At 42.3% G+C, this 24,538-nt stretch overlaps 1 protein-coding gene across 4 annotated transcripts in view; it reads right to left on the bottom strand.

Moving 5' to 3' along the window:
* Positions 1–24,538, bottom strand: part of rhbdl1 (rhomboid, veinlet-like 1 (Drosophila)) — a 63,096-nt gene that overhangs the window by 19,551 nt on the left and 19,007 nt on the right. For all 4 annotated transcript variants that reach the window (XM_025909956.1, XM_025909957.1, XM_005448233.4 and 1 more), the window contains 4 exons: positions 19,874–20,032; positions 10,920–11,144; positions 9,820–9,968; positions 9,587–9,699 (listed from right to left, as the gene is read on the bottom strand). In XM_025909956.1, coding sequence (XP_025765741.1) covers positions 9,587–9,699; positions 9,820–9,968; positions 10,920–11,144; positions 19,874–19,939 — 553 coding nt within the window. In that variant the 5' untranslated portion in view covers positions 19,940–20,032. The remainder of the gene's footprint in view (positions 1–9,586; positions 9,700–9,819; positions 9,969–10,919; positions 11,145–19,873; positions 20,033–24,538) is intronic.

The following is a 24,538-nucleotide window of genomic DNA, read 5'->3' as shown; positions in this document are numbered from 1 at the left end:
AATGCCATCTGCCATAGTTGCGACCATTTCTGAGCCTCATTTCAACTATAATAGTGCTGTCAGGCTGGTGGAGCTCCATTAAAGATATTTTCCACCCGGGGAAGGAGATGGACACTTCTGTGTCATCCACACAAAAAAGAGATAAGGGAAATATCACCTATGCCGCCGATACGCTCCTTGAAGTCGAGCAGCGTGGCTTGCAATCAGTCCTCATCCAATCTAACATCTCCATCCATCTCTGCGTGCCCTGGTGAAACGTGGGCGTGAAAGGATGAAAACCCTAAGATGATGTGCACGTAGAGACGGAGTCTGCAAAGTTTTTTTTTTTTTTTTAACTTATCTGCAGTGTCAAGCTGTGGCGGAGCAGCCACGCTGTCAGTTTCCTCAAAGTGACAAAACACTACACACCTGCGCTCCTGCACGGCAGTCAAAGCAGATCTTTAGAGGAACAACTTCAGTAACAGAAACACGGATCCAAAGTTAAAACAGAACATAAATCGGGACGGCTCCTGTCAACATGTACAAAAGCCAGAATCCAGCGCTGTTGACGCCACGCTCAGGCCTGCAGGAACAGAAACGATTCATCAGCCTCACCGTGAGATAACAGGGTCAGCGTGAAAGCACTCTGCGCCACGGTTTCCTCAGAGATTTTGCCTTTCTCTACCCTGTCCAAAATTTACACATGGGGGAAAAAAATATATGATAATATATGAGACCAGGGGGCATCGAGAAAAATCAATAGCATCCACTCGAAACATCCTCAGAGCCGCTGAGAGGAAACCGCTCAGCACAGCAGAGCACCAACAGTCAGGGTAAAGTACAATTAAATCTGATCTGGGAGAGTGTGTGGGCATATGAGAATGCCCGAAATGGAAGAAACAGATACACAATGTTCAGAAATGAACAGAGTGAACAAACAAATGCTCAGACTATAAGAATAGCTGAAAAAAAACCCAAGAAAAAAACACTTGCTCAATTATAAATCAAATCTACTTTTCAAATAAAGATCACAATAGCTGACCTTGGTGGAAAATTACTTAAATTCTTCCAACATCCCAGAGCAAAAAAACAGAAAAGAGAAAAAAAAAAGCATAAAATCACTTCCAGTGCTCAAGGATATTACACCACAGTGATGGCTACAGGGAGCATGATGTGCTGCTTCATCGGAAAAACCTTGAAACTAACCATTGAAGTAAAGGGAATACAGAGCGAGCGGAGAAACGGCTTCCTCTGTGCCTCCATCACAGTGCCTGACAAATGCTGCTTTCACACAGGAGATGCACACGGACAGCTATGAACACAGGCAGCTCGCTCCATACAAATGGGCTAAACTAATTGAGGCTGCGTTACAGTAAAAATATTCACCACCCTTCACGTTGTTATCAGTGGGGCTGGAGGAAGTGAGCTTGGTGTCACCTAGGAAGAGTTCACTATGGGGTGGAATTCAGGGACTGGGAATTACCATAATCACACTGGCGGTCTCTGCACAGCTCCAAGGTCACCCTGCTTCCTCAGTCTCAGCAGCAGCGGGGGGAGTATATCAGAAACGCAGGACCGGGCTCTTCATTCGCACCACTGTACACACACACACACTGCAGCTCTGCCAAGGTTGACTATAAAGACAGAAATCTCACCTTGCATACTACACACACTGCAACAATGCATTGTCACAGTAACACAACTTCCCAGAGAGGCAAATCAGTGATGTTGTTAAATATCTCTACACCAATGAGTCAGAGCCAAAGCCAGAGTCAGACAACGAGTCACATCCCTCCGGCAATAAGGGTGATTAATTCGGCCCTTTGCTCTGTAATACTTCCTCTCTCCTGTCCCGGCCCATCTCGTCTTTTTATCTGTTCCCCCCGCTCATTAAACGTGCTCGGCTGCAGATGCTGCTGATGCAGTGTGACGTCGGCGTGGCAGCTATTTACTATTTTAACCCTGAATCCCACAGTCGGTTTGTACTGAAGTCCATCGATTGAGTGAATCCATCTTTTAAAATCTTTTACATACATTCGAGTGCTGCATTCGATGTGTAACCCTGCATGTCAAACCCCAAAGGAAGTAGGATCCATAATCTGTTTAAAATAACATTTCATGTCATTGCTTCTCGTTCATCTGCACTGGAATATACAAACAGTGAGTTTCATTTGCAGTTTAACTAAAAGCCATCTGAAAAAAGATGAACTAAACGCTCAGGAAACGCTAGCAAATAAGCTTAAATTATACTTACACTCTCCAATCATATTATTTTTAAATAGTAAAGTAAAATACAGTTAAATTGCTTGTGGCATAGTACAGCATATTTATCAGAGATGAAGAACGAGCTGAAACAAATACACTGGAAATGTTGAAGTAATAAAGCTCTAGTTTGGACTGTAAGAATTTTTTCAATGACAAAATTAAATATCCTTATTTAATTTTAACCCCGAAATACAATATTAGCCCTGGGGCGGCATCCATAACTCTTAGCTTGTGTGCCTGAGCTAAACATCAAACATCAGCAAAGTGGATGATAGACAAAGCCACTCTTGGCCATGCACCAAGGCCCTGTATTCACTGGCAGCAGATATAATCAATTTACCCTGCCTTAATATGTGCAGCATGCTTTCATAAAACATCAATCAGATTGTGAATGTGAACACAGTACTATAACAGGTGGAAAAAAACGTCAGAAGACCTTCAGTCATTTCGAGACGGAACGGGCTTTTATTACCTTGAGCGAACGCAGAAACAATCATTAGACTAAATTAGGGCCGACAATAGAGCGCGTCTCATGGCTGTGGGAGAAATCTGACACTCTTGCAGTCCTGCCCAATTTCAGAGCTACATTAATCAACTGCTGAAGGATTAAACATTACATGTAACCTGGTGTGATGCTTTTTAAGTAATGACAACATTAACTAGCTTGCAACAATGAGGTTATACTAACATGCAGCCATTTATCACATTTCCATTACCATTTCCCATCAGGCCACATGTCTCTCAATAAGTGGAGTGAGATTGGGCCTTTTTCTCATGGTCTGGCCAGCAAATTCAAAGGTTCGAAGGTTCCTGTTCTCTCCCATATACTGCTGCTAAATATGGAGCTACTATTTTGCAAACACTCAAGTGTTTTGCATTCAAATATTTACTTAAAGTTTCTAAAATCATATCCCTCCGAATTCAAGTGCATAATGCCAACTAGGGTGGCTGTAACTTTGATAAAGGAGGTTTTGAGTCGGTGAAGCTCACTTATGGTCAATGGCAGCGATACTGAGGTGAGTTGCTGACGATATGCTGAACTTTTCTGTAAGTGCTGCTGTTAGACTCTGTTAGCTGCTGTTAGGTGACGTTAATCAAATGGTCTTTAAAGTGGAGCTAACATAGTTGGACTTGGACACTTGACTTTTAGGAAACTCGAGGCTAACATTACCTCACATAATGTTAGCTTACAACCAGTTGTTATTGTTGTGTGTGTGTGTGTGTGTGTGTGTGTGCATAAACATAATCAGAAAGACATGACAAAAGCATAGATGTACAAATGTTAAATGGTCATATGCAGTCTGAATGATCTAATTGTGATCTTTAAATGAAAAGTACCTTATAAAGACACCACATGGTCAGTCTCAAGAGGCAATTATGGAATGGCAATGTCCATCTCGACCACTATACTCACGGGGGCAACATGGCGCCCACTCCTATGTATTTTTAATGGGTTAATTCTAAGTTTATGAGAAGACATCACTGTATATTTATGAGTGCAACATTTTTTTTTCTATTAAATAACCTAAAGAAATTACTTACTAGTACCTTTAAGTCAAAATATGACCAATATGTCTAAACGTTCGACAGAAATGTACTGTGAAAATAACAATCTCTCATTGTCTTTACCATCTAACTGAATAGGTTTAGGTGTGGGACTTTTAGTTGGCCAAAATATAGTATCTAAAGTAGTGTGAAGACGTTTTCTGGGGGTTTGCAAAGTAAAGCGTGACCGAAACAGCAGCTCTGTCTGGTAGCTCAGGAGCAACCCTCTGAAGTCCAGTCAGTGCTCTGCATCAGATAATAATGAGGAGGGAGAGTCGAGCACCCGTTTGTCAGACCTCGTTTGGAAAGACAAATTGCATCAGTTTTGTGTATGATGGATGTGTGCGTCTTCTGATTTTGCCATAGTAAATAATGGCGTGCGGCCTGTCACCTTTACCGTTTAATTCATTTGTTTATAAATTGTGTTACAAATATTCGGTGAGTCAGGAGTCGGCTGTCAGACCGGGCAAATTCCACTTCAAGCAGATTATATATGTATCATCTTCTCCCCCAGTGGAAGCAACTTAGCAGCAACCTCCTATCTGAAGCTTTTTGAATTACATTACATTCAATAAAACCAAAAATTAATTGCCGTCTCCTGGATGTAGCCTCACTGGACTGCTGCCTCCAATCAGATGGTATAATAGTAACTATCAATATGTTGATTCTAACAATTACCTTGGTAGTAGGATTACAGCAGGTCCTCGTGATGCTAGCTCAGATGTGTCAGACTCACTTATCATACAACAAGGCTTCTGTAGAACTTCAGAAAATGCTTGATCCCAGATTTCTTGTCTGCCAATACTTTAATGAGAAATTATCACTCGCGCACATATAAATAACATCTTATCACACTGCTCTGCTATAATCAGTCAACACTGGGTCCATTATGCAATAAGGTAAATGGTCTGCTCCTACGCAGTGCTGTTCCAACTTGGCAGTACCCATAGGCGTATTTCAACACACCAGTGGTGATGCCATACAAGGCACTCACCTCCTGCTTTGGGATCAGTATCTTTACAAAGGGGTCTCTGGCATGTGGGGGGACCAGATCGAACTGCCAAGCCTGATATTAATCCACCACACCTGAGCCTCAGCTGCCTGTGTGTGTGTGTATGTGTGTGTGTTATTCATGTGTGCACACAGCAGCATATCACTGAAGTCTTTGTGTATAAAATTGCACCTTCTGCAAGTCACTTTAATTATCGTTGTATCGCCTTTGTTTTATTTCCAGATCTATTTTCTTTCAGTTTTATTGTGTTTATACAGCATTCGTTATCAAAGCCCATCTGAGAATAAACATAGCAAACCAATTATACGTGGTATTTTTTTTCTGCTCAATACTTCTGCGCACACGAAATTAAAACTGGAACAAATCTGAGTGAAACATCTTTCTAAAAAAACCAAGCAAAACGTATTTCTTGCAACAGCAAACAGAAAAGAGAATGCATTTTACATGATGTGCACTAACGCCTTGGCTTTCTCTGAATAAGGGGTTTAATCGTGTTCCTCTCATAACCTTTCCTTTACGACATAATGCGAAATTTCGAGTCTGTGTTGGTATTACAACAAATTCTCTTTACTTTCCAAAGTAAATCTTTTACCTCAGTTATTTGCAGAATAAACTCCAGCAAAAGGCAAGGAGGTAAAAAAAAAAAACAGCACAGAATGTCAACACTAAAACCTCATCATCACACTGATATGTAGGTTGAGCGGGACATACCTCCAGCAGCCCATCTCGCTGGCATGAGAGGCTGCTGGAAGATTTGGACCGTCTCAAACGGTAGGTGTTACAGGCAGCAGACACCCTGAGGCTCACACCGCGCTACGAGGAAAAACATGGTGTTCTGGCACCTGTTGATGTCCTGAACACACAAGTGAGCTATCGGCCTGAGGGAAGGAGAAGCAAAAGAGAGAGTGGAGGAAAAAAAGAAAGTAGATGAAAAAAAAAAGGATTCCCTGCTGCTTCTCTTTAATGTGGAGACAGACTGAAAAGTTGGAACACGGCATGAGATTCTACATTCATCTCGCCAACATAGTCTGAAATTCTGACTGACATTATTCAAATTTCTCCACATGAAACCCAAGTGGAGCTCTTCATCCAGTCTTTGTGCAGAAGAACCATAAAGAATTACTGAGAGGATGCAAAATGAGCAAGGACAGGTACCGGGGTCTGAACAGCACTGTGGAAACATCATTAGAGAACCGATACTTTTGTAAGCACATATCTAACGACAATGTCTCATTTTTTACTGTAATTTAGTACCAACACAACATAGTCACGATCTGGCCCGCATTAAAGATTTATATACTGTCTGTATATACGCATCAGCAGCCCAACCCAAAATCTTTGTGACCTCATTTTTAAGATAACTGGAGAGAAGAAGCATGGGTATTTTTTCCCAACATTCAAAGGCATCCAAGAAAAAATCCCAACAGGAAGCAGACATTTCTTTTTGGCTTTGAGAGCGAGCCCTGCAGTGCAGAAATTCATGTAGTGTATTAAGGCGAACATAAAGGCACAATACCTGCAGCACTTTGCTCCATAAATGCATCCATTCAGTGTAACTATAAACTAAAATTTCTGCTGCCTTACAAAAAACAACAAGCAACATGATTGAACTCATAAGCTAGAATAAGACTGCATGAATATAAACATGAGATAGCCATGGGCAAGAAATATGCAAAGGAAGAAAGAAAAATCAAGTTTCACAGCGCAATCTAGCACAGGGTAACTTCTAACAAATTCAGGTAATAAAGAACTGTGGGAGGGAGACAGCATTTAAACTAAAGTTTGCACACATCGAGGCCCATGCATATTTTGCGTATCTGTGAAATGAACATGAACACGTGTATGGATCCTCACTACATGTTTCGTTTTTAAAAGAATCTGAGTAATGATATGATATAAGATGTACAGACCAGATCCAAGACATCTGTGCTCTAGTTTTACTGAGCAAAGTTCTGCTTTATTGCTGTTTTACCTCTGTTACTTAGAACTAAGTAGCAGCTATCTGTGGATGGACCCATCCCAACTTTTATGGAATTGGGGTTGTGCAGCTCCAAATTTCTAACTTTGCCATTACTCTTTAGCCCAAAGTGCTGATCCCAAACTAACCCATTAGCTAAATGATTAATGGTAAATCCTTTCCTTATAAAAGTAGTCAAAATGATTTGACAGTTCACCCACAGACACACCCTCACACACAAAACTGGCCGGGTAGCTGACATAGTGTGATATCTCGCTCTGTAACCTGAGCAACACTGATAATTATCACGATTACATGTCGTTGGGTAAATGCAATAAAATTTAAGATAAATGTGTGTAAGATTTACTGGCATCTACTGATGACCTCACCTTCTCCCGTCCTTACAAACAGGTAGGTGAATCAGTGGTATACAGCAATATTAGGCTAGTCTTTTTTGGACTACGCCAACCTAGCGAACTCTTCTTCATGGTGGAAAAGGAGCCGCTCCCTCTGCAGATATAAAGATCTGATTATAAAGTATCAAATACGACAAACATATTTATAGATCCCTGATCGTAAACTGTTGACCTGTAGAGTTAATTCAACAGAGGCACATAGCTCTGATTTCAATACGTTATACACAAATTCAAAGCATTTCTGACTCCGTGCTCTGGAGGTATGGATGTCACCTCGCCTGCTGCTTTATCCTCCTTTTGGATTCAGGCTGCAGCTTAAATCTCCAAACAGCATTTCAAACTGCACTTAGGCTAATTCTCCAGAGAGAGACCCTGCATTACTCTCCCATATTTCCTCCTCTAAGTCCCACGCTTGCTTGCTCTCTCTCTCTGTCATCATTGCTAAAATAAATCAAAGCTACAATAATTCATGAGTGTTAAGAGTGTGCGTGCATGCGGGCCCGTGGAGGAATGGGGTTGTTTTTTTGGCTTTTTTCTGTAGAGTACCGGATTTTTTTGAGAAGCTTTAACTCCATCTTACTGTGTGCAGAGAGGCGCCAGGAAAGGCAAGAAATGGAGAGTTTGAATTTGTAGTCACGCAGAAAGAGGAGCCTAAGAAAAAAAACAGGTTACTGAAAATAATAGATGATTAGCTCAGTATGAATTGGACTTCTCCTCTCAACAGTAATTAAATAATTGTTAGCAAGACTTATGAAACCCAGTGATAAAAACTGTTGAAGTGTAGCTGAGTGAAACAGGAATTTAATGCAGCAGTGTTGATATGAGGTCTCGCAAATGCAATGCTGTTAATGCAAATGCTTTACTCAGAAAGAGAATCCACTTTTCACAAACAGTGTGGATTTAAAATTTCCAATCTCCGAACCGGCTCGATGAAAGTTAATGAGGTTCCCCGTCAACAAAGACTTGAGCGCTGCAGCTCGACCTCTGGGCGATGTGAGTCACTCTGCTGCGTTCCCTTTGGCATATTTTGTATTTACATTCTGCACTTTTTTTTTCTTCCCCAGAAGGGCCGGGCCGGGTCAGATTTATCAGAAGTATCAAATCGGGCAGTCGCACATGTCAGCTCGAGGACAAGAAGCTAAAAAAATTCAGTCTGACTCGCTGGGAGTAGATGGGAGCGAATAGTTGTGGGTTTTTTATACAGCAAACATGAAGAGAAATATAACATATTTAACTTGATAAATGATAAACCACCAACGAAACAAAATAAAAAAACAAAAAACCCAAAGCTTTTCTGAGGCGTCGACTGTACAAACAATAATAAAAGAATAAACAAAGTAGGTCAGTACGATGTGCTGCAGACCGGCAGAAACACAAGCACATGAATAAAGAGCAGAGCGGAGAAGAAACAGCCTTCTTCTGTTTATGTTATTGTTTTAAGGGAAGCACGGTCCGTATCGCTCTGCAAATCATCGCCACTCGTCTCGCCATTTGCTTAGAAATCCTAAACCACACACATTCACACACACACACACACACACACGGAGTGTATAAACCAGCCTAAACACACAATCTGATTTGTCTCTAAACATAAGAAGGCATTTATGACCATTTGGAGACAAACATTAAACATGAAAAGATGTGCCATTTCATCAATAATTTTAAAAATATAGCCATTATGTCACCACATTTAGCAGTAGGCTTGTTATTTTTTTGTTTTATTTTTAATGCTTGTAATTGTAAAGCAAAAATCTTTTTCTGTGGATGTCGAAAATGTACGTAACAAAAATTTTACATAGTGATTTTCAAGAACAAAAGTCACAAAAGCTTTACAATATAGAATAAGATACAATAATTGAAATGTTATAAAGAGATAAAACAAAATAAAGGCAAGCCTGCACACATCTGAGGTGCAGTGGAAGCGAGTTTCACTTGGATTTAGGTACAGACAACAAGCGTTGATCAGCTCAAAGATTCAGATGTTTCCTGTGATTGTAGTAGCTCATTGATAAATGGAAGCATATTGACCACGAAGGGCTCCACAAGTGATTGAACCGTGAACTTTAAATGAAGCAAGTGAAAGGAAGATGGAATCTGTGTCACATGGGACCTTTTAGAGGACCCAGTGACATTCTGAACCACATTCTGGACCATTAGTAAGTGATCCAGGGAAGATTTGCTGAGGCAGAGGAATAATGAACTACAATAATTAAGGCATGTTTAATCATTGGGATGTGAGCGAGTGAGAAACCTCTTAAACATTAAGAATAAATGATATAAATCATGAGAACTGAGTGAAAAAGCAAGAGCGTAGACCTTCAATAGTGAACAGTTCGTCCAATATGGCTCTCTCAAGCAATTTGTGTATGCTCCTTGCTTTACTTACAATAAAACACTTAATGAAAAACTCACCGGCCAGCACTCCTGCCATGTAAAGCAGACTTATTCGTAGGATGCCATGGACCATCTCTAAGGGAACGCCGATCATCAGCTGTAATAAAGCATTGAATCCCAGCTGCTCCAAACTGAGGACAGAGCACACAATGAAAGTAAGATTAAAACTGCCAGCATTGGCCTTCGTGTGCCATCAGCAGCAGCTAACCTGAATTTTCTCTAAACCAGTACCGCAGGAGTCAAGAGCTTACCCGACGTGCATGAACATGTAGCTGAAGAAACGCCACACTTGTGCACGGTGGCCGGGGTGGTAGACTAGGGGGCTCTTCATGAAGTCAGGCTGATAGGTCTGCAGGACCCACTTGTTTAGCATGATGCCGTAGCACATGAAGACAATAATCTGCGACACAGACACAAAGATGACACCAAACTGTCAATCTGTGCCGAGTACACGCACTCTCTGCAGACTGCTGGTACAGAAGGTGAAAAGTGCCCCGCAAAACAAAACCCATTGTGCTTTATGAACGGCGCATGAGGTTCTCTTCTTTTTTGTATTCTTCAGCTGATGCTCATTAGAGTCTTGCAGACAATTACTGCCCACAGAAGAAAAAAAATGGCACATCTGGTTCAATTCCATTAATTTCTTTTCATAAAATAATGACTCATTGTTTCTGTGAATTAAAATGAATGCGAACTGTTATTATCACATTCTCATTGTCATTACAGACCATTCAGTGCCATTTGGAGGCATTATAAGAGCACTTAGCTTTCTTTCCCAAAGAATTAAGATGATTTCAGGGAAAATGATGAAGTTTTGTTAAGAAGCTGTAGGTTATTTCTGCCGCTTAATCTGCAACCTTTCAGCGGTGGCCTCTGAGGGCGTCTGTGCTAGTGGTTTTCTTTTTTCAAAATTAACATAATAGGTCAATTAAAGCCACTGTGGTGGTGGCCAGGGTGCTTACTGACCTGGTTTCCAAGTTCCAAGTGTTTGAAAGAAAAAAAGAAAAAATCCTACACGCAGGCTGGCTCAAGGTTTCTGCTTGGAGGAATGACATTAAATGCACCCACTAAGCCTCCGACTCCCAAATGGGTTACCAGCTCATATCAAGCTCACAGTAAAAGTGTGTGATCAAAGGCAGAAAATCTTTTCAGGCCGTCTAAGGCGAACAACTGAGCTAACAGAACAGTGTGAAGTCATATTTAGGGGATTGGATGCTGACTTTGTGGATTTTAAATAAAATGTTGGAGGCCAAAAGTTCTAGGAATGCCCAGATCACTGTGGATAAATCAGGAGAATAACCTCCATCACTTTCTAACACTCTAAAACCAGCTGATAATGTCTCCCACTAACCTGGACGATGGTGACGATGGCGATGAAGACGGGTGGGGGACACAGGCGGTTTTGGTGGAAATACCAGCGCCGGTCAGTTTCGCAGGGCAGGATCTCGTAGGCCACATAACGGACGAAACGTTTATAAAGACCCAACCCCGTCTCGTCCAGAAGGATCTCCCGTTGCAGTGTGCGGCGGCCATTGGCGATGGCTCGTCGGAAGCTGCTGGAGCGTTTGCTGCTCATCTGAGGAAAAGAATAAAAAGAAAACAAAAAAACATGCATAAACTCAGTGTGTGCAACATCTTGTTGGTAAGTGCTTGAATGTTAATTTAGGATAATGGCATCTAAAAACATCTGTTTACTGTTTATTGTGAAGTTTTAATGATCATGTGAAGGTTTTTCTTCAGTTTATTTTGTTTGATTTCAGGGGAAAAACACCAGATAAGAAGCTCAATAACACTCTCTCGCCTGTATGCAAAATACAAAGACTGTACATAAATGATGGACATAGCCACAGCTGATTACTAACGTGCTGTGAATGTGCCTGTTGCTGTCCTCCTGCTGTTTTGAAACCAGACTGGACTCCATGCTCATAGCAAACTCTGCTTTATCCCACATTGTGACTCAAAATTTTGCTGTAACTTTCAATAAGCATTATGTTGTATTGAATAAGACTTTAAACTAGTCCATGAAGTCATCGGGATAGTATTTACATAGGGAACAGATCCAATTTAGCAGGTTTTCATTATACTTCTATGGACCGATTTCTATGTGCAATTGGAGAAGTCAACCAACTGCTGGCAGTTTGACAGAATAAGAGAACATGCTTCACTTTTCAGGCTCAGAGGCTACATCCATCTTTCATATACAGTCTATGGTTAAATATAAAAGATATCCACCGGAAAATGGAGGGAAGACTAAGCCTGGGTTTGTCCAAAGGGAACAAGTCTGTGTACCAGCACCTTTAGAGCTTACTATACAACACTCCACATCTCATGCAACTTCCTGAAATCTTGACATAAACATGTGGTTGTCAGGCAGCCAGTGTCTTTTCTCCACCAAGCATTATTGGTAAAGTTTAAACACAGGCCAGTAAAAAAGGCCAAGTTGTCTTTTTTAAAGCTAAGTTTTAGTACGGTTCCAACAAGATGAGTCATAACATGTTGGGAATTTGTTATTTTTGGATGTAGCTAGGTTATTTTTTTCCAGTCATTATGCTAAGTAAGCTAAATGAGCTGCAAGACTGGCATGAGAGCGGTATCAGCCTTTCAACAAGAGAACACAAAAGCTTATTATCCAAAATTCCGCCGAATCATTGCGTTCAGAAAGGATGAAAGACTTTAAGGAATCATCACCTTGCATTTTGTATTCATTTGCTGCTTTTGATTTATTTATTGTTTTAGCTATATGATGATATCATGGGTTTTTTGTTTTGTTTTGGGGGTTTTTTTGCAAAAAAGAGAATCTCAGAAGCATTACTGTCAACAGCTGGAGAACACCTTGCCAGAATAAACAGATCTCATCTCGCCTGCTGGTCTCATTTCAGCAATTAAATCCATAACTTTCCTCACACTAAGTGGATCAAACAAAAGCAAAGGAGGGTTTGTTCTCACATAATCTGAGAGAAGCTCATCAGTGTGACTAATCACCCTGGATCAGAGCAAACTAACAGTCATAAACTTCTGCTTTCACAAAGGCAAGACTAGGGACATTGTAGTTTTCTTTGACGTCTTGCCTGTTATTACATTGCTCTTCATTTATGGATGATTTCTATGTGTTCAATTAATTTTTTGCAAAATTAGACTAAGTGGAATGGCTTATGCAGGACAAAGTAAAGTTATAAATATTGAATTTATCAGTTTGTCACTTAGACAGCCAGTCATACCTGTATGTCAGGAATGGTAGCCAAACGCTGGTACAGAAGGGATTTGGTAAAACAAATACACAGCAGTTTGAAAAGACTGGATATTTTTAAAGGAATGCATTATTATTTGTGAATATTGTAAATTCTGTCCAATGACAGCAATACTGAGGTGAGTTGCTGATGATATTATGAACTTTTCTATTGGTGAGCGCTGCTGTTAGCCCATATTAGCTGCCGTTAGCCCATGTTAGCTGCCGTTAGCTGCTGTTGGCCCGTGTTAGCTACTGTTGGCCCGTGTTAGCTGCTGTTGGCCTGTGTTAGCTGCTGTTAGTTGATGCTACTGAAATTTTCTTTGAAGTGGATCTAACATTGTTGGACTTGGAAATTGGCAAACAAACCCCCCAAAGCTCTAACACAATGTGAGAATGCAATCAAACCGTTTATCAGAGGGAAGGTGCGATTTTTAGGACACTAGCATAAGATTAGCTGGCATAATGTTAGCCCATCACCAGCTGCTCTTATTGTTTAGCAGACTTCTTATCAGTTGTTTGGAAATCTGCTGACAATAAGCAATTGTGACAATATCATGCCTAAATATGAGCATGTTTAGGCACGTTTTCCTGTTTTAGAGCACTGACTTCAGTTAGGGAGATGAAACTTGTGAGGAAGAGGAAATGAGGAGGATATTTTATTCAGATGCTTACTTACTGTTCCTTTGATAGTGAATTACTGTATACATTTACTCACTGAATACAAATATCTTGCTTATCGTTTTCCTTTCTATTTTGTGTTTCAACCTTTATTGTTCGTGCACCCAAGAACATTGTTACAGTTTTGTTCGTAAGGCCAGCATAACTGAGTATAACGTCAGTGTAATGAGAACCAGCAATATTATATTGTGAAGCTTTTATTCCATACAGCACAAGGCAGTAATATTTTTACAATGCAAAATGTTGCAGATTACATTAGGTACACTGTAAAACCACAGTTTAATGATGGCAAATCTCTCTGCCAGCACTTAATTTAACTACAACGCTTCTTTCAGAAACTACACAGTTTATGTTCATGACTAGCTTTAGATCTTATTCTAACTAAAGCAGAAGTTGAGAGGTATTTGGTGCTTAATGAATCTGTGAGAGCACGTGAATGTTTATTTTTCCTCCTACAAAAGCTATGTTACATGTTTAAAAACGTGATTGGTTTTTAGCACACAACAGATTTTTTAAAAAGAGATAAGAAAGTTATTCAATGGGTCTTTTTTTTTAAATTTAGACAAATGTAAGCCTGACTGCTGGCTAGATCGATTACGCCTCAGGCATTGTGATAATATGTTGTTGAAGTGCGTCCAACCTTGAAAAGCAAATCTTAGTTGAAAGGAACTATTGCATGGAAAGAAAGAAGGCGTTTGTACATGTGTGTTTGTATGTCTTCATTTTAATCATGGACTCCAGGTTTGCTTAGTGAGCAGGGCCTGTGCAGAAGCTTGCAGGCTGACAGCACCAGCTCTTGATAAGTTCTTTAATAGAGGCTTAGGATGAAAACTATCCTAATGCCACGATTTTGACAGCCGAGCCAGAGAACTGCCAGGATAACAACACGGAGTTCTTTTCCACCAGAGTTACCACTGAAAATGCTGCCTGACCGGCTACCCGCAGCAGGGGCACTTTAGATTCAATATCTGCATTTCCTAACAGAAAATGAGCACGCATGAGTCACAGCTATGATAATGGCAGAAATCTCTGGTGTAGCTAAAACATATGAGGCGAGCTGGCAGACTAAACAATTATCTTTAAATCAAATAATGTGTGATGACACGAGATTCTAGAAAGAGTAAGAAGGCAGCAGCTACAACAGAAAACCTTACTGTACGTATGGGTTTCACGTAACAGTAACTTCAGACAAACATGGCAGCCTCATGTGAGGTGTAACAGAACCTCTTCAGCAGGCCTGCAGGAAGTACAACCCACCATTAAAGGTACACCATCAGTAATTCATTAGCCAGGCCCTGCTGCTTGTACACTCATTATACGTAGACACAGCAGGAGCCACAGTGGAAGAAATTGTGGGTCAATATCTATAAAAGCTAATGAGCTAAACATGCTAGAAGACAAAATCTGTAAATGTAGATGAACAAATAATGAAGAAATGCGAATAGCGGCGACTGTTACTTCCCTCCTCTTCAAGAAATAGCTCAGGCAAAAATCGGGGGGTAAAAAAAGTGCTAATCCCTTTTGGAAGCTAGCAGAGCAGGATGTGGTAACTATCCTAACTGTGGGTAATTATGATACTGGTGGTTGTACAGCGAGGGTGTAAGGGCCTGTTGCAAAGTGATAACCAGAACGATGTCGAGCTGGGCTGCTGGCTCTCCCACAGACGGAGGGTTGCATATTTAGTATGGAAATCAGGCCTGGAAAATGCAATTATACAATACTTGAGGCAGGAAGTGGAAGCGGAGCAAAAGGAGCATCGGGACATTAGAAGGCAGAGATGGGAAACATAAGACGGGGAGATCAGATGCCTGTCTGTGTGAGTTTGATTAAGAGATTTTTCTGAGGCCACCAGTGGACAGCGAAAGGTGAGACGTTTTAATATAACTGAATGTACAGTTTAAACAAAGAAAATGGGGCTGGCTTCTATTCCAAATAAGATCACAGCTTATTTAATCTGGCTCAGTGACAGCACCTACCGCCTCTTTCTGCATTGCTACTGTATTCTCTCCCATTCATATTGCCTGAGTGAAAAGTTGTTCCCCCAAGGCACGGTTAAGCGCGGCTGTCACTCTGCTTCACCTTCTCTGACATGCAGGACTGCCGACACTAAAGTGAGCATTAGCAGCCTTTTGATGTGACGACAGGAGAGAGACGGCAACCAGACAATAACACACACACACACAAACGCGTCAAAAGTCAAAACTTGAGGAGTGACAAAGCAAAGTGCATAGGGAGGAAAAAATAAATTCACATGACATCAGTATAGCGCTGTAAGGGAAAATCTCTGAGGTGTGCATCAGTTCCCTGATGGGGCACAGTCTGCTGGGAAATAAGTGATGGTGAGGCAAAGAGCACAAACACATATAAAGGCAGTATTCCCCTTTAGGGATGGCTGATTGGAGCAGACTGACAGCAGTGTGAGCCTCATGGTGGCTGCAGGTTGCCTACTGTACGTGCTGCTCTCAGCTCAAGTCAATCGTTCTTGATGGATTAATTAGCCACACCACATGGTCAATACCATGCAGCTCAATACTAATTAGCAATAACAATTTTGGGAAAAAAAAGCACCTTAAAGGCCATCCAGATGTCTGCATTGCAGCTGCAAACCAATCCATAAATGATTCTGATTATGCCCACTTTCCTTCCTCCTGCGATAAATCGGTTATCAATGCCGAAACAATCGAAGGCTGTGCCAGTTAACCGTGCTACAGATTCACAATCACCAGGCTAACAGTGTCACTGTTTGCATTTACCATCTAATTTGCGAGTCATCCAAAGGGCCAAAAGCACCCTTCTCCTTTACTCTCTCTCACTCTGTCATGCTCTCTCGCAGCAGCCTCTAAATCACTGCGGATCTCAGCCTCGCTGATTCTACCCTGACCCAGATACTCAGGTTCTTTCTTACTCAAATCCTTTTTAAAAATCAGAGTCCACCTTTTTTCTTTTTTTTCCTTTCCCTCTCAGCAGTTTGCGGCCACAACCTTCCTTCATGGCTTAATAGTTGCAGTGCTAAAACTCCAAAAAGAAAAAAAGCCTTTACTCCAGGACACTTAGGCAAAGTGCATTACTTTTAGTTGGGAACCCATCTGCAACACAAAGCTTCAACTGGAGTTTAGCGTGCAGTGGGATGCTGATAGGTAGCATCTGTGTCCCAGGAGAGAGATGCACTGTGAGCACTGTGACTCGGGAGACCTTGGAAACTTCCAGAATGAAACTTTAACTAGACTTTTGGATCTCAAACACTCAGTTTAAGACATTTAATATTTATTCAAATTCAAAAGTGTTTCCCTAACATCACCTCCTGAGGGACCGGAGAATATTAGCGCAACATCTGGGCAAAAGGATAAAAATGAAAACAGGAAAAGGCGAAGTCCTAAAAATCCTTCAACCTGAACACAGAGAAACCCCTGCTATAATCTCTGAAACACACACTTCGCCCATGTAATTAACCATGGCTGCCATTTTGTATCTCTTTCGAACATTAGCCAAATTACCACCCGAAGGAGAGCAGTGACACACTTCTTCAGCTACACAGCTGGAACATGATAGCATCAGAGGGCTCAATAGGTGAAATTAAACATAGGATAGGAATACATCAGACTTCCCTGGTGAAATCCTTTTCCCCTGAGTTCTTAAACCCATGCTCATCTTTCACACTTTCATCCCCTCCAAACCCCTAATGTATGACCTTTGAAACCTCAGGTGTCTTTTAGCCTTCTGAATTGATCAAATGTCTGCTTTTTACTGTGGACCTGCTTGGAAATGTCTATTGGTTTCCTTGTGCAGAAGTCTACACTGATTAGCAGTCAGACACAGACCACTAGTCTTTCGTATATGTACAAGTGTGTGTGTGTGCAGGCGTGCGTGAGTGTATGCACAGTTCCCCAAGAGAGGCTTTAGCAGAGCGTTACTTATTCACCCCTCTGGCTGAACTGATGGAGTTCTCTGGCTCGGATCGCCCTGCATGAAAGATGACTCGAACGTGAACGACGCGCGAGGCAGTCTTGTACTTGTGCGGGCGCACGCTCTCGCGCAGACACCAGAGAAGCTGTTGCCTAACGGTGTGATTCAAAACACATTTACACCCACTGAGGTCGAGAGAGGCAGTGTGAATTCACGGCTGCAAAACTCACGGAGCGAATGTAGAACAACAAATCAGGAAAAAAAAAGAAAAATGTTGAACACAGCCGCTAAGAGACACAACAGAGAGAAATCTCTCCAGCTTGTGAGCTGAAAAGGCACAGATTGAGAATATACACACACACACAGACACACAGACACAGACACACAATGCATCTTGCTATGTCCATTTTAATAATGTGCAGGGGTGTTACATTTTCCACAGAAGCCAGACCACAAAATCAATACAGACACCAGACTTCAGGCAGCGGCTATAACACTGTAGCAGCGCTGAACCTTCCAAATGACAACACGACTGTCATCTGTTATACACTGTGGAGTATCACTTACAAATCTGCTTCAGATACAGTTATGTGAAAAGAAGCAAGCAAAATAAATAAATAAGCAAAGGGAGAACTGGACTAAATCCAATCTTCAGAGAGCGAAGAAGCCAATGAGGTGAGAGCCACGCAGAGCGAGGAGGGGGAAAGAAGGCCCAAGGTATTCGCCCATGATCCGGATGAAAATGTCATATTACGTGCTGCACTCTGTCTGCAGAGCTCACGCGTCACGTGCCGCACGATGAGAGGCCAGATTCGCATCAACATTCAAATATCCTCTAAATTACTCAGCAAATCTGCACACACAGGGCTCATGTGTATGAATGAGAGTCTGCCTGCGTTAGAAACTGTCTGTGTGTGTGTGTACACATCAGGGAGAGGGGAGGTGGTGAGACAGACAGCGAGGAAGTGGGAGGCTGCATCAATTAATAATAAACTTCTTGAAAATGTTTGCATATATGCAAATGGCACGCATGTGCACAACAGCGTGGGTATTGTTCGCGTTCACATGTGCGAATCAGACGAATCTTTAAAAAACAGACCTGGGGGTCGATATATGTGTGAGACATGGGCGCTCTCAAATTACCTCAGATTACTGCCGACTACTACCAATGCCGGGCTAATCGAAGGCAATTTGCATTTGGCTGATGGGCAATTTTAAAAGTGTCTCCCTGATGATGTTGGAGGCGAGGTTGGGTTTTTTTTTTTTACTTCTTTCCTCCACAGAACATATGTTCACAAGAAAAAGAGAAGAAGGGAATGAAAGAGAAGGAAATGAGATCCGAGGGCTCAAGGAGACAGGTTCATAATGAAGGGGAGGCGATATTGCATGGACTCAGAAGGGGAGGATTCAGATGAGATGCAACGAGATGAGAAGGATGTGGAAAAAAAAACAAACAACCCACACTTCAACAATGGTTGCGAAAGAGAGATGTACAATTTTAGCAGGGGCTGTTCTGTGGGAGCAGCACCTCTACAGTCTGTAGTGGCACAGACCTCAGAAATGGGACCAGCTCCAAATTGAATGGCCTCATGTGGCCTTTGCTACAAATCATAGGGAGCACAACATGCAAGTACAGAAGCATGCATAGACACACACACACAGAAAAAGAGATAAACAGAAAAAGAAAGCAGGAGCGGGGGAAAATGAGCTTAAGGAAGAGAAAACATCCCAGGAATTGCACTGCCTTGAATTAATTACTGTGCTTACACCCTACAGCACCAGGAGCCAAAAGCAGGTGCTCATCTGTGGGCTTGGAGAGACTCAGGCTTTCAGATATAAAGCTCTACATGAATTTGTAACCGCAACAAGAAGAGCAGGGAATGAATTAAAAGGATGGCATGCTTCACAAGTCATCTGTGGCCATGGTGAAGAGATGACGGCACACGGACTGTCCTCACATCAGCTTATAGAACACTTTCTGGCACATAATCACTCATTAGGGAGTCAAACATTAGAAAACGGTTCAAATTAAACCATGAGTTGTATCTGTAATATTAGAAAAACAACAGTATTCAGCCATATTGCGTTTAATATGTTACTCTCCTTACAGTATTAGTGCGTTTCAGTATATATGTGTTATAATAAACAGAATCTATTGCTTCGACACTGTGCTTTGCCAGCTCGGTGTGGGTGTTTCCCGCACTTGCTGTTGCCGGCTTGTGAGGTTAAGTGTCTGGATTTACCGACACATTAACTGGAAAGATTGATCCTTCTTTTGGAGGACAACGACCTAAATGGTCGAGTCAATTTTCGCCACTGCAGAGCTTGCCGGCTCTGTCTGAATCAATTCTGTAACCTTTCTGAAATCCAACAAAAAGAGAAAAAAAAGGTGGGATGTTTGTGTGCGTGTTGTTGTGCGCAGCGGGATACAAAGCGACTACCCCCTCCGCATCACTATTTGCACCCGCGCACGCGTGCTCGCGGTTTCCACTCACCAGCTCGATGAGCTCCTGGTAGCACACCTGCCCTTCTTCATTGCTCTGGACGAGGGCTAACAGCATGTCCAGCTTGGATGGGTCCAGCTGCAGCTCATGGTGCTCCACCAAACTGGTAAAGTTCTCCACTGCAATGAAACCGGTGTTCTCTGGGTCCAGCTGAAAATAAATAAAAACATAAAAACAAAACCCTTGGAGTAAAAACTGCAAGGCAGCCGCTACAATGCACTATTATGCATCTTTATTTTTTAATAAGCAGGTGTCAGTCTGCCCTCTGGGAGAGCACATCAAGTAACAGACAGCTGGAGTGTACCAGTATTTACAGACACAACAGAGTCTCTTCGGGGCTTGACACCAGATTTCATTAAGCTGATGCTTATATGATATCTTTAAAAGACACTTTAAACCTCATAAAAGGAGCAAATCCATTGAAACCCAACATGTTTGTCTGTTGAAAGCAGCAACAAGAGAAAGGCGAGTTTGTCATTCTAGGTTTCCTAAAAACACGAAAAACAAATCAAAACCCCAAAAAGTCCTGACCGACTTTTCAGTCTTATTCCTGTGTGGGTGCCTCCTTTGACTGCACGAGTCTGTTTTTGGCCACATTTGCGACTCACAGTCAGTGTGGTTTTTTATAATCGCCACTCACAAAGACCCACAGCCCCGTGGGTTATTACTGCTGATGTCTGTATGCCAGAGCTGCTCCTTGTAATTGATTTAAGCAGGAGAATGTCATAAAATCGTCTCAGTGTTTTTGTTTGAAATAGCACCAGGTTAAAAATGGCTTGTAAAGTATAGGGTGTGTGTCTATGCTTGGTTTATGTAATGTGGGTCCCCCCACCCCTTTTTTTCCCCAGCATAACATACAGCACTACTTCATTTTCTTCTCTTTGGAGCGATGGAGCGTTAATTTCTCATGCCCACTCTCCTTAGTGCATCTGTGTTTGTGAGACTGTGCCCGAGGACAAACCGAAGCAGCACAAAGAGACCGCATGGAAAGAGTCCTTGCTGCTTCTCTTTTGACTGTTTCCTGCATGCTAACAGTGCCTCATTAGGTTCTGGAGAGCATACCGACGGCCTTTTGTCGCCCCAGGAAGGGAGGGGGGGTGAGGTGAGCTTTTCAGATGTTGCGTCAGGGTGTAGTCAGTCATGCTGGATCATCGTTGGTCGTGTCACAAGTCCATGAGAAGGATCTGATCTAAAAGCTGCCTTAGTCTGGACGTGATCTGCACCGACACTGTGTCGGTCTCTGCTGCAGGAAGCTCAAAGCTAAAGGCTTTACTGCTCAACGAAGGAGCAAAGAACATGAATCAGGGAATGCATTGGGTGTGAAAGTGTGCATTTCAGATTTTCACTCCCTGGACACTGTTCAGTCACCTGGGAGAGCGCTAGTGAAAGCAGGAAGTTCATAGTAAGTTTTAATGATTTAATTAGGATGAGTGTTTTCTACTGCTACGTGATGAAGTGAAGGGATATTGTTAATACTCTACAACCACTAAATAACTCATCACCAGGAAAAAATAAATGTTATACCCTCAACAAAGTGTTTGTATTCACATAAACGTACAAAATTTACATTTATGTTTGACTGACGACTGTTTACACATCACATCTTGACTGTGAATGTGATAGCCAGCACTCCCATGGCAGACTGGAATGAACATATTACCAAATTTGTGGACACAAATGAACCAAAATAGGAACAACCCCCCCCCGTTTATTTTTAGGTAATCTCCTTAACTCTGCGTTCCACGGATGTTTGTTAAAACACGGCCCCATTCTTCCCTTGAGGAGAACCGAGCGCAGCAGCACAGTTATCTTCAGTGTTGATGTGTAGTGTACCAAGATCATATGTGGGGGGATATAGAGGGGGGAGGGGGTGACAGCAAGGAGGCAAGAGGTGAAAAATGGAAGAGGTAGGTGGGTGGTTGGCGGGTTGATGAAATGAAAGAAAATGGAAAATGCCGAGATTAAAGTTGAAGGACGAGAAGGTACGAAACAAGAGGGGGGAGATGAACAGGAGAGCGCCAGAGAGGAGACGGGACTGAAAGTAAAAATGCCTCACTGCCGTCTGTGCACGTCTGGCTAACCCAGCGGTCTGGCAGAGAGTCCTCTACTTCTCTTTCCTATAAGAAGGCTGTGACACACTCCAGTGCTCTGCATCCTCTTGCCACAGAGGAGAGATAGATCAGATTCTAATGTGCTCCCGGCTCAGCCCGGGCTGACAGGGGGAACAGAGAGCCACACTGGGGACGTCTGATTACTGTCAGCCTCCATATGTCAGCACATCACTACCCTACACATACAGCAGAAGCGCACAGGCACGCTGTATATGGCTGTGCACATTTACACAAACCACAAGTGTTGACACTGAGCTGTCATACTGCACAGATACTTCTCCCTCCATGGTATGACCTTATTTAGGAAGAACGTCACACAGGAGGGACTGTCTGCAGAGGATACACGAAGGTGGAGGATTGGTTCTTGTAGCCAATTAGGGTTATCAATTACCAAGATGAGGCACACTGAGATAAATGAGTGTTGGCAAGAAGGAGGGCCTGATTTTTTTCTTTTTTCCCCCCTCCCTTGGACAGGCTGTTGATGTGCATGAACAAGCGAGCGGGGCAGAGAAACAGAGGGAAGAAAGGGTTTGGAAGAAGGAGGGAAAAGCACTGAGAGGGAAGCAGTTATTGAAGCGATCCAACACTGGTGAGGGCGACACTGGTGAGGGCGACACTTTGACAAGCTGCATGCGTTGCCATGGTTACATGGTTTGCCTGCGTGTCATCCCTTTCTTGCATTTACCCCTACAAACATATTGGCATTCGAGAGGCAAAGGAAAGACACAACAGGGAGGGGGGCGAGAGAGAAAAAGGCTGTAAAAAGGGGAAAGACGGCAGGAAGGAAAATAAAATGAAGATGGATAAGAAAGAGACCAACGAGATAAGAATGAGGCGGTGCTACGATGAACTCTGGGTGTAGATGTAAAGGGAGGCGGAGCGGGAAATTATGATGGTGTCGAGGCAGACGGATCAACCGAATAGGGCTGCCTCAAGAGCAAGTGTGAGGGAGTGGACAAGACACAGGATGAAAATGTATACATGAGGAGGGTAGAGAGGAGAAGAGTGCTGACTACAGGGAAATGATCTCAGTGTTAACCCCTGGGACCTCCATTACCTTCAGCACAGCGACTCTGACTGACCCCAGCCAAAGACTGATTTATCTGTCTGTTCCACAGGAACTCGAGGGCAAACCCTCGAGAACAGGGACAAACCACAAACCCCCGGCTGTGACACGGATACAGACAGCAGTGCTGAAACATGGTTCAGCCATAACATGAAAACCACTGACAGATGACATGAATTAACATTGATCATTTTGCTGTGAAAACCTCGAGACCTGGCATTCACATGGACGTTACTTTGTCACGTTCAGAGCCTGATTCATGGATGCTCATCTTCACAACCCACAGGACGCAAAGGATCCTCTATTAACGTCCGAGTGTCAGACACTGAAGGACACCCTCCAGAGGGTATGCATCCAGAGCTGTTCAGGTTTAAATGCTGTGTAAAACTGGTGTATAATCTTACATGCAGAACACATGACACTGACAGTTGCTCTGTAGCAGTAATGGAGCTGTAGCTAACACTGCAGTGACATTATCAAGGGCAGAAAGCAGAGATGATTAAAACCGTCTACAGCTTGTATCCATCCACTTTAATCTTTACTGCTTTTTGGGCTCTTTGATCTAAAGAAAATTATTCAGCAACAATACTGATGACTGATTGATTAAAGTACACTAAAGCTCTTAATTTTGGACTGTGGATCTGACAATAAAAAGCACAACAAGGATTCTATTTTCTGATGAATACCGCTTTTAGTTTTCAAAATGTGTTCAGTGGTATAAACTTTAAGAGAAAACAACCCCTTGCTCCCCTGGTCTGTGACCTAAGAAGACACTTTCCTGATGAGTTTGTTGTCTCAAGTTATACTAAATACTGCATGATCTTCATTTTATAAATTATTGTTATCAGAGTCAAAAAGCAGGATAAAGAAAAACACTTTCATGAGTGGATTTACAAGTCTCTATCGAGCAGATTTGAGCAAAATTGTTTCTAAGTCTAATTAGCCCCACACTAGTCATATTTGTACTTTCATAATGTGACTTAAGTAACCAGTGTACTTATGGCTCCATCTTTTATATACAGGCTATGCACAATAGCTACAAGTAGTAAATGAATGGTTGCTTGATAAATAGCATTTAGTCGTTGGAAGGATAGTGGTTTCAGTAACTCCTAACTAAGAGGAACGTAGCAGCACTGCTGGTGTGGCTCCCTGGCACACACTCGGTGACACCATGCTAACCCTGTGGCGCGCAGCCCAAAAAAAGACAGTCCACTTTGGTGTCTGTGAACAAGAGCATCAAGCTTGAACGCTGCTGTGGCATTTACAGGGCACAGCGTATTTGCATGACATCAGATTAAAAAAACAAAACCCTCTGAATTGTCTCTGCTGCCCTCGGGATGCACTGGTGTTCACCAACAACTGGGCCACTGACTCCGTAATTATCACAATGCTTGTTCTGCTGTGCTATTAATATCAGCGTGTTTTTAAACTTTACCGCTCTGGTGCTGCGATGTCACAGGCCTAAGATCTAAATCGCGT

The sequence above is a fragment of the Oreochromis niloticus genome, linkage group LG8 (genome assembly GCF_001858045.2).
Source record: "Oreochromis niloticus isolate F11D_XX linkage group LG8, O_niloticus_UMD_NMBU, whole genome shotgun sequence".
NCBI lineage: Eukaryota > Metazoa > Chordata > Actinopteri > Cichliformes > Cichlidae > Oreochromis > Oreochromis niloticus.
Note: the sequence above shows the minus strand (reverse complement) of the source record. Positions and strands in the feature narration are given on the sequence as shown.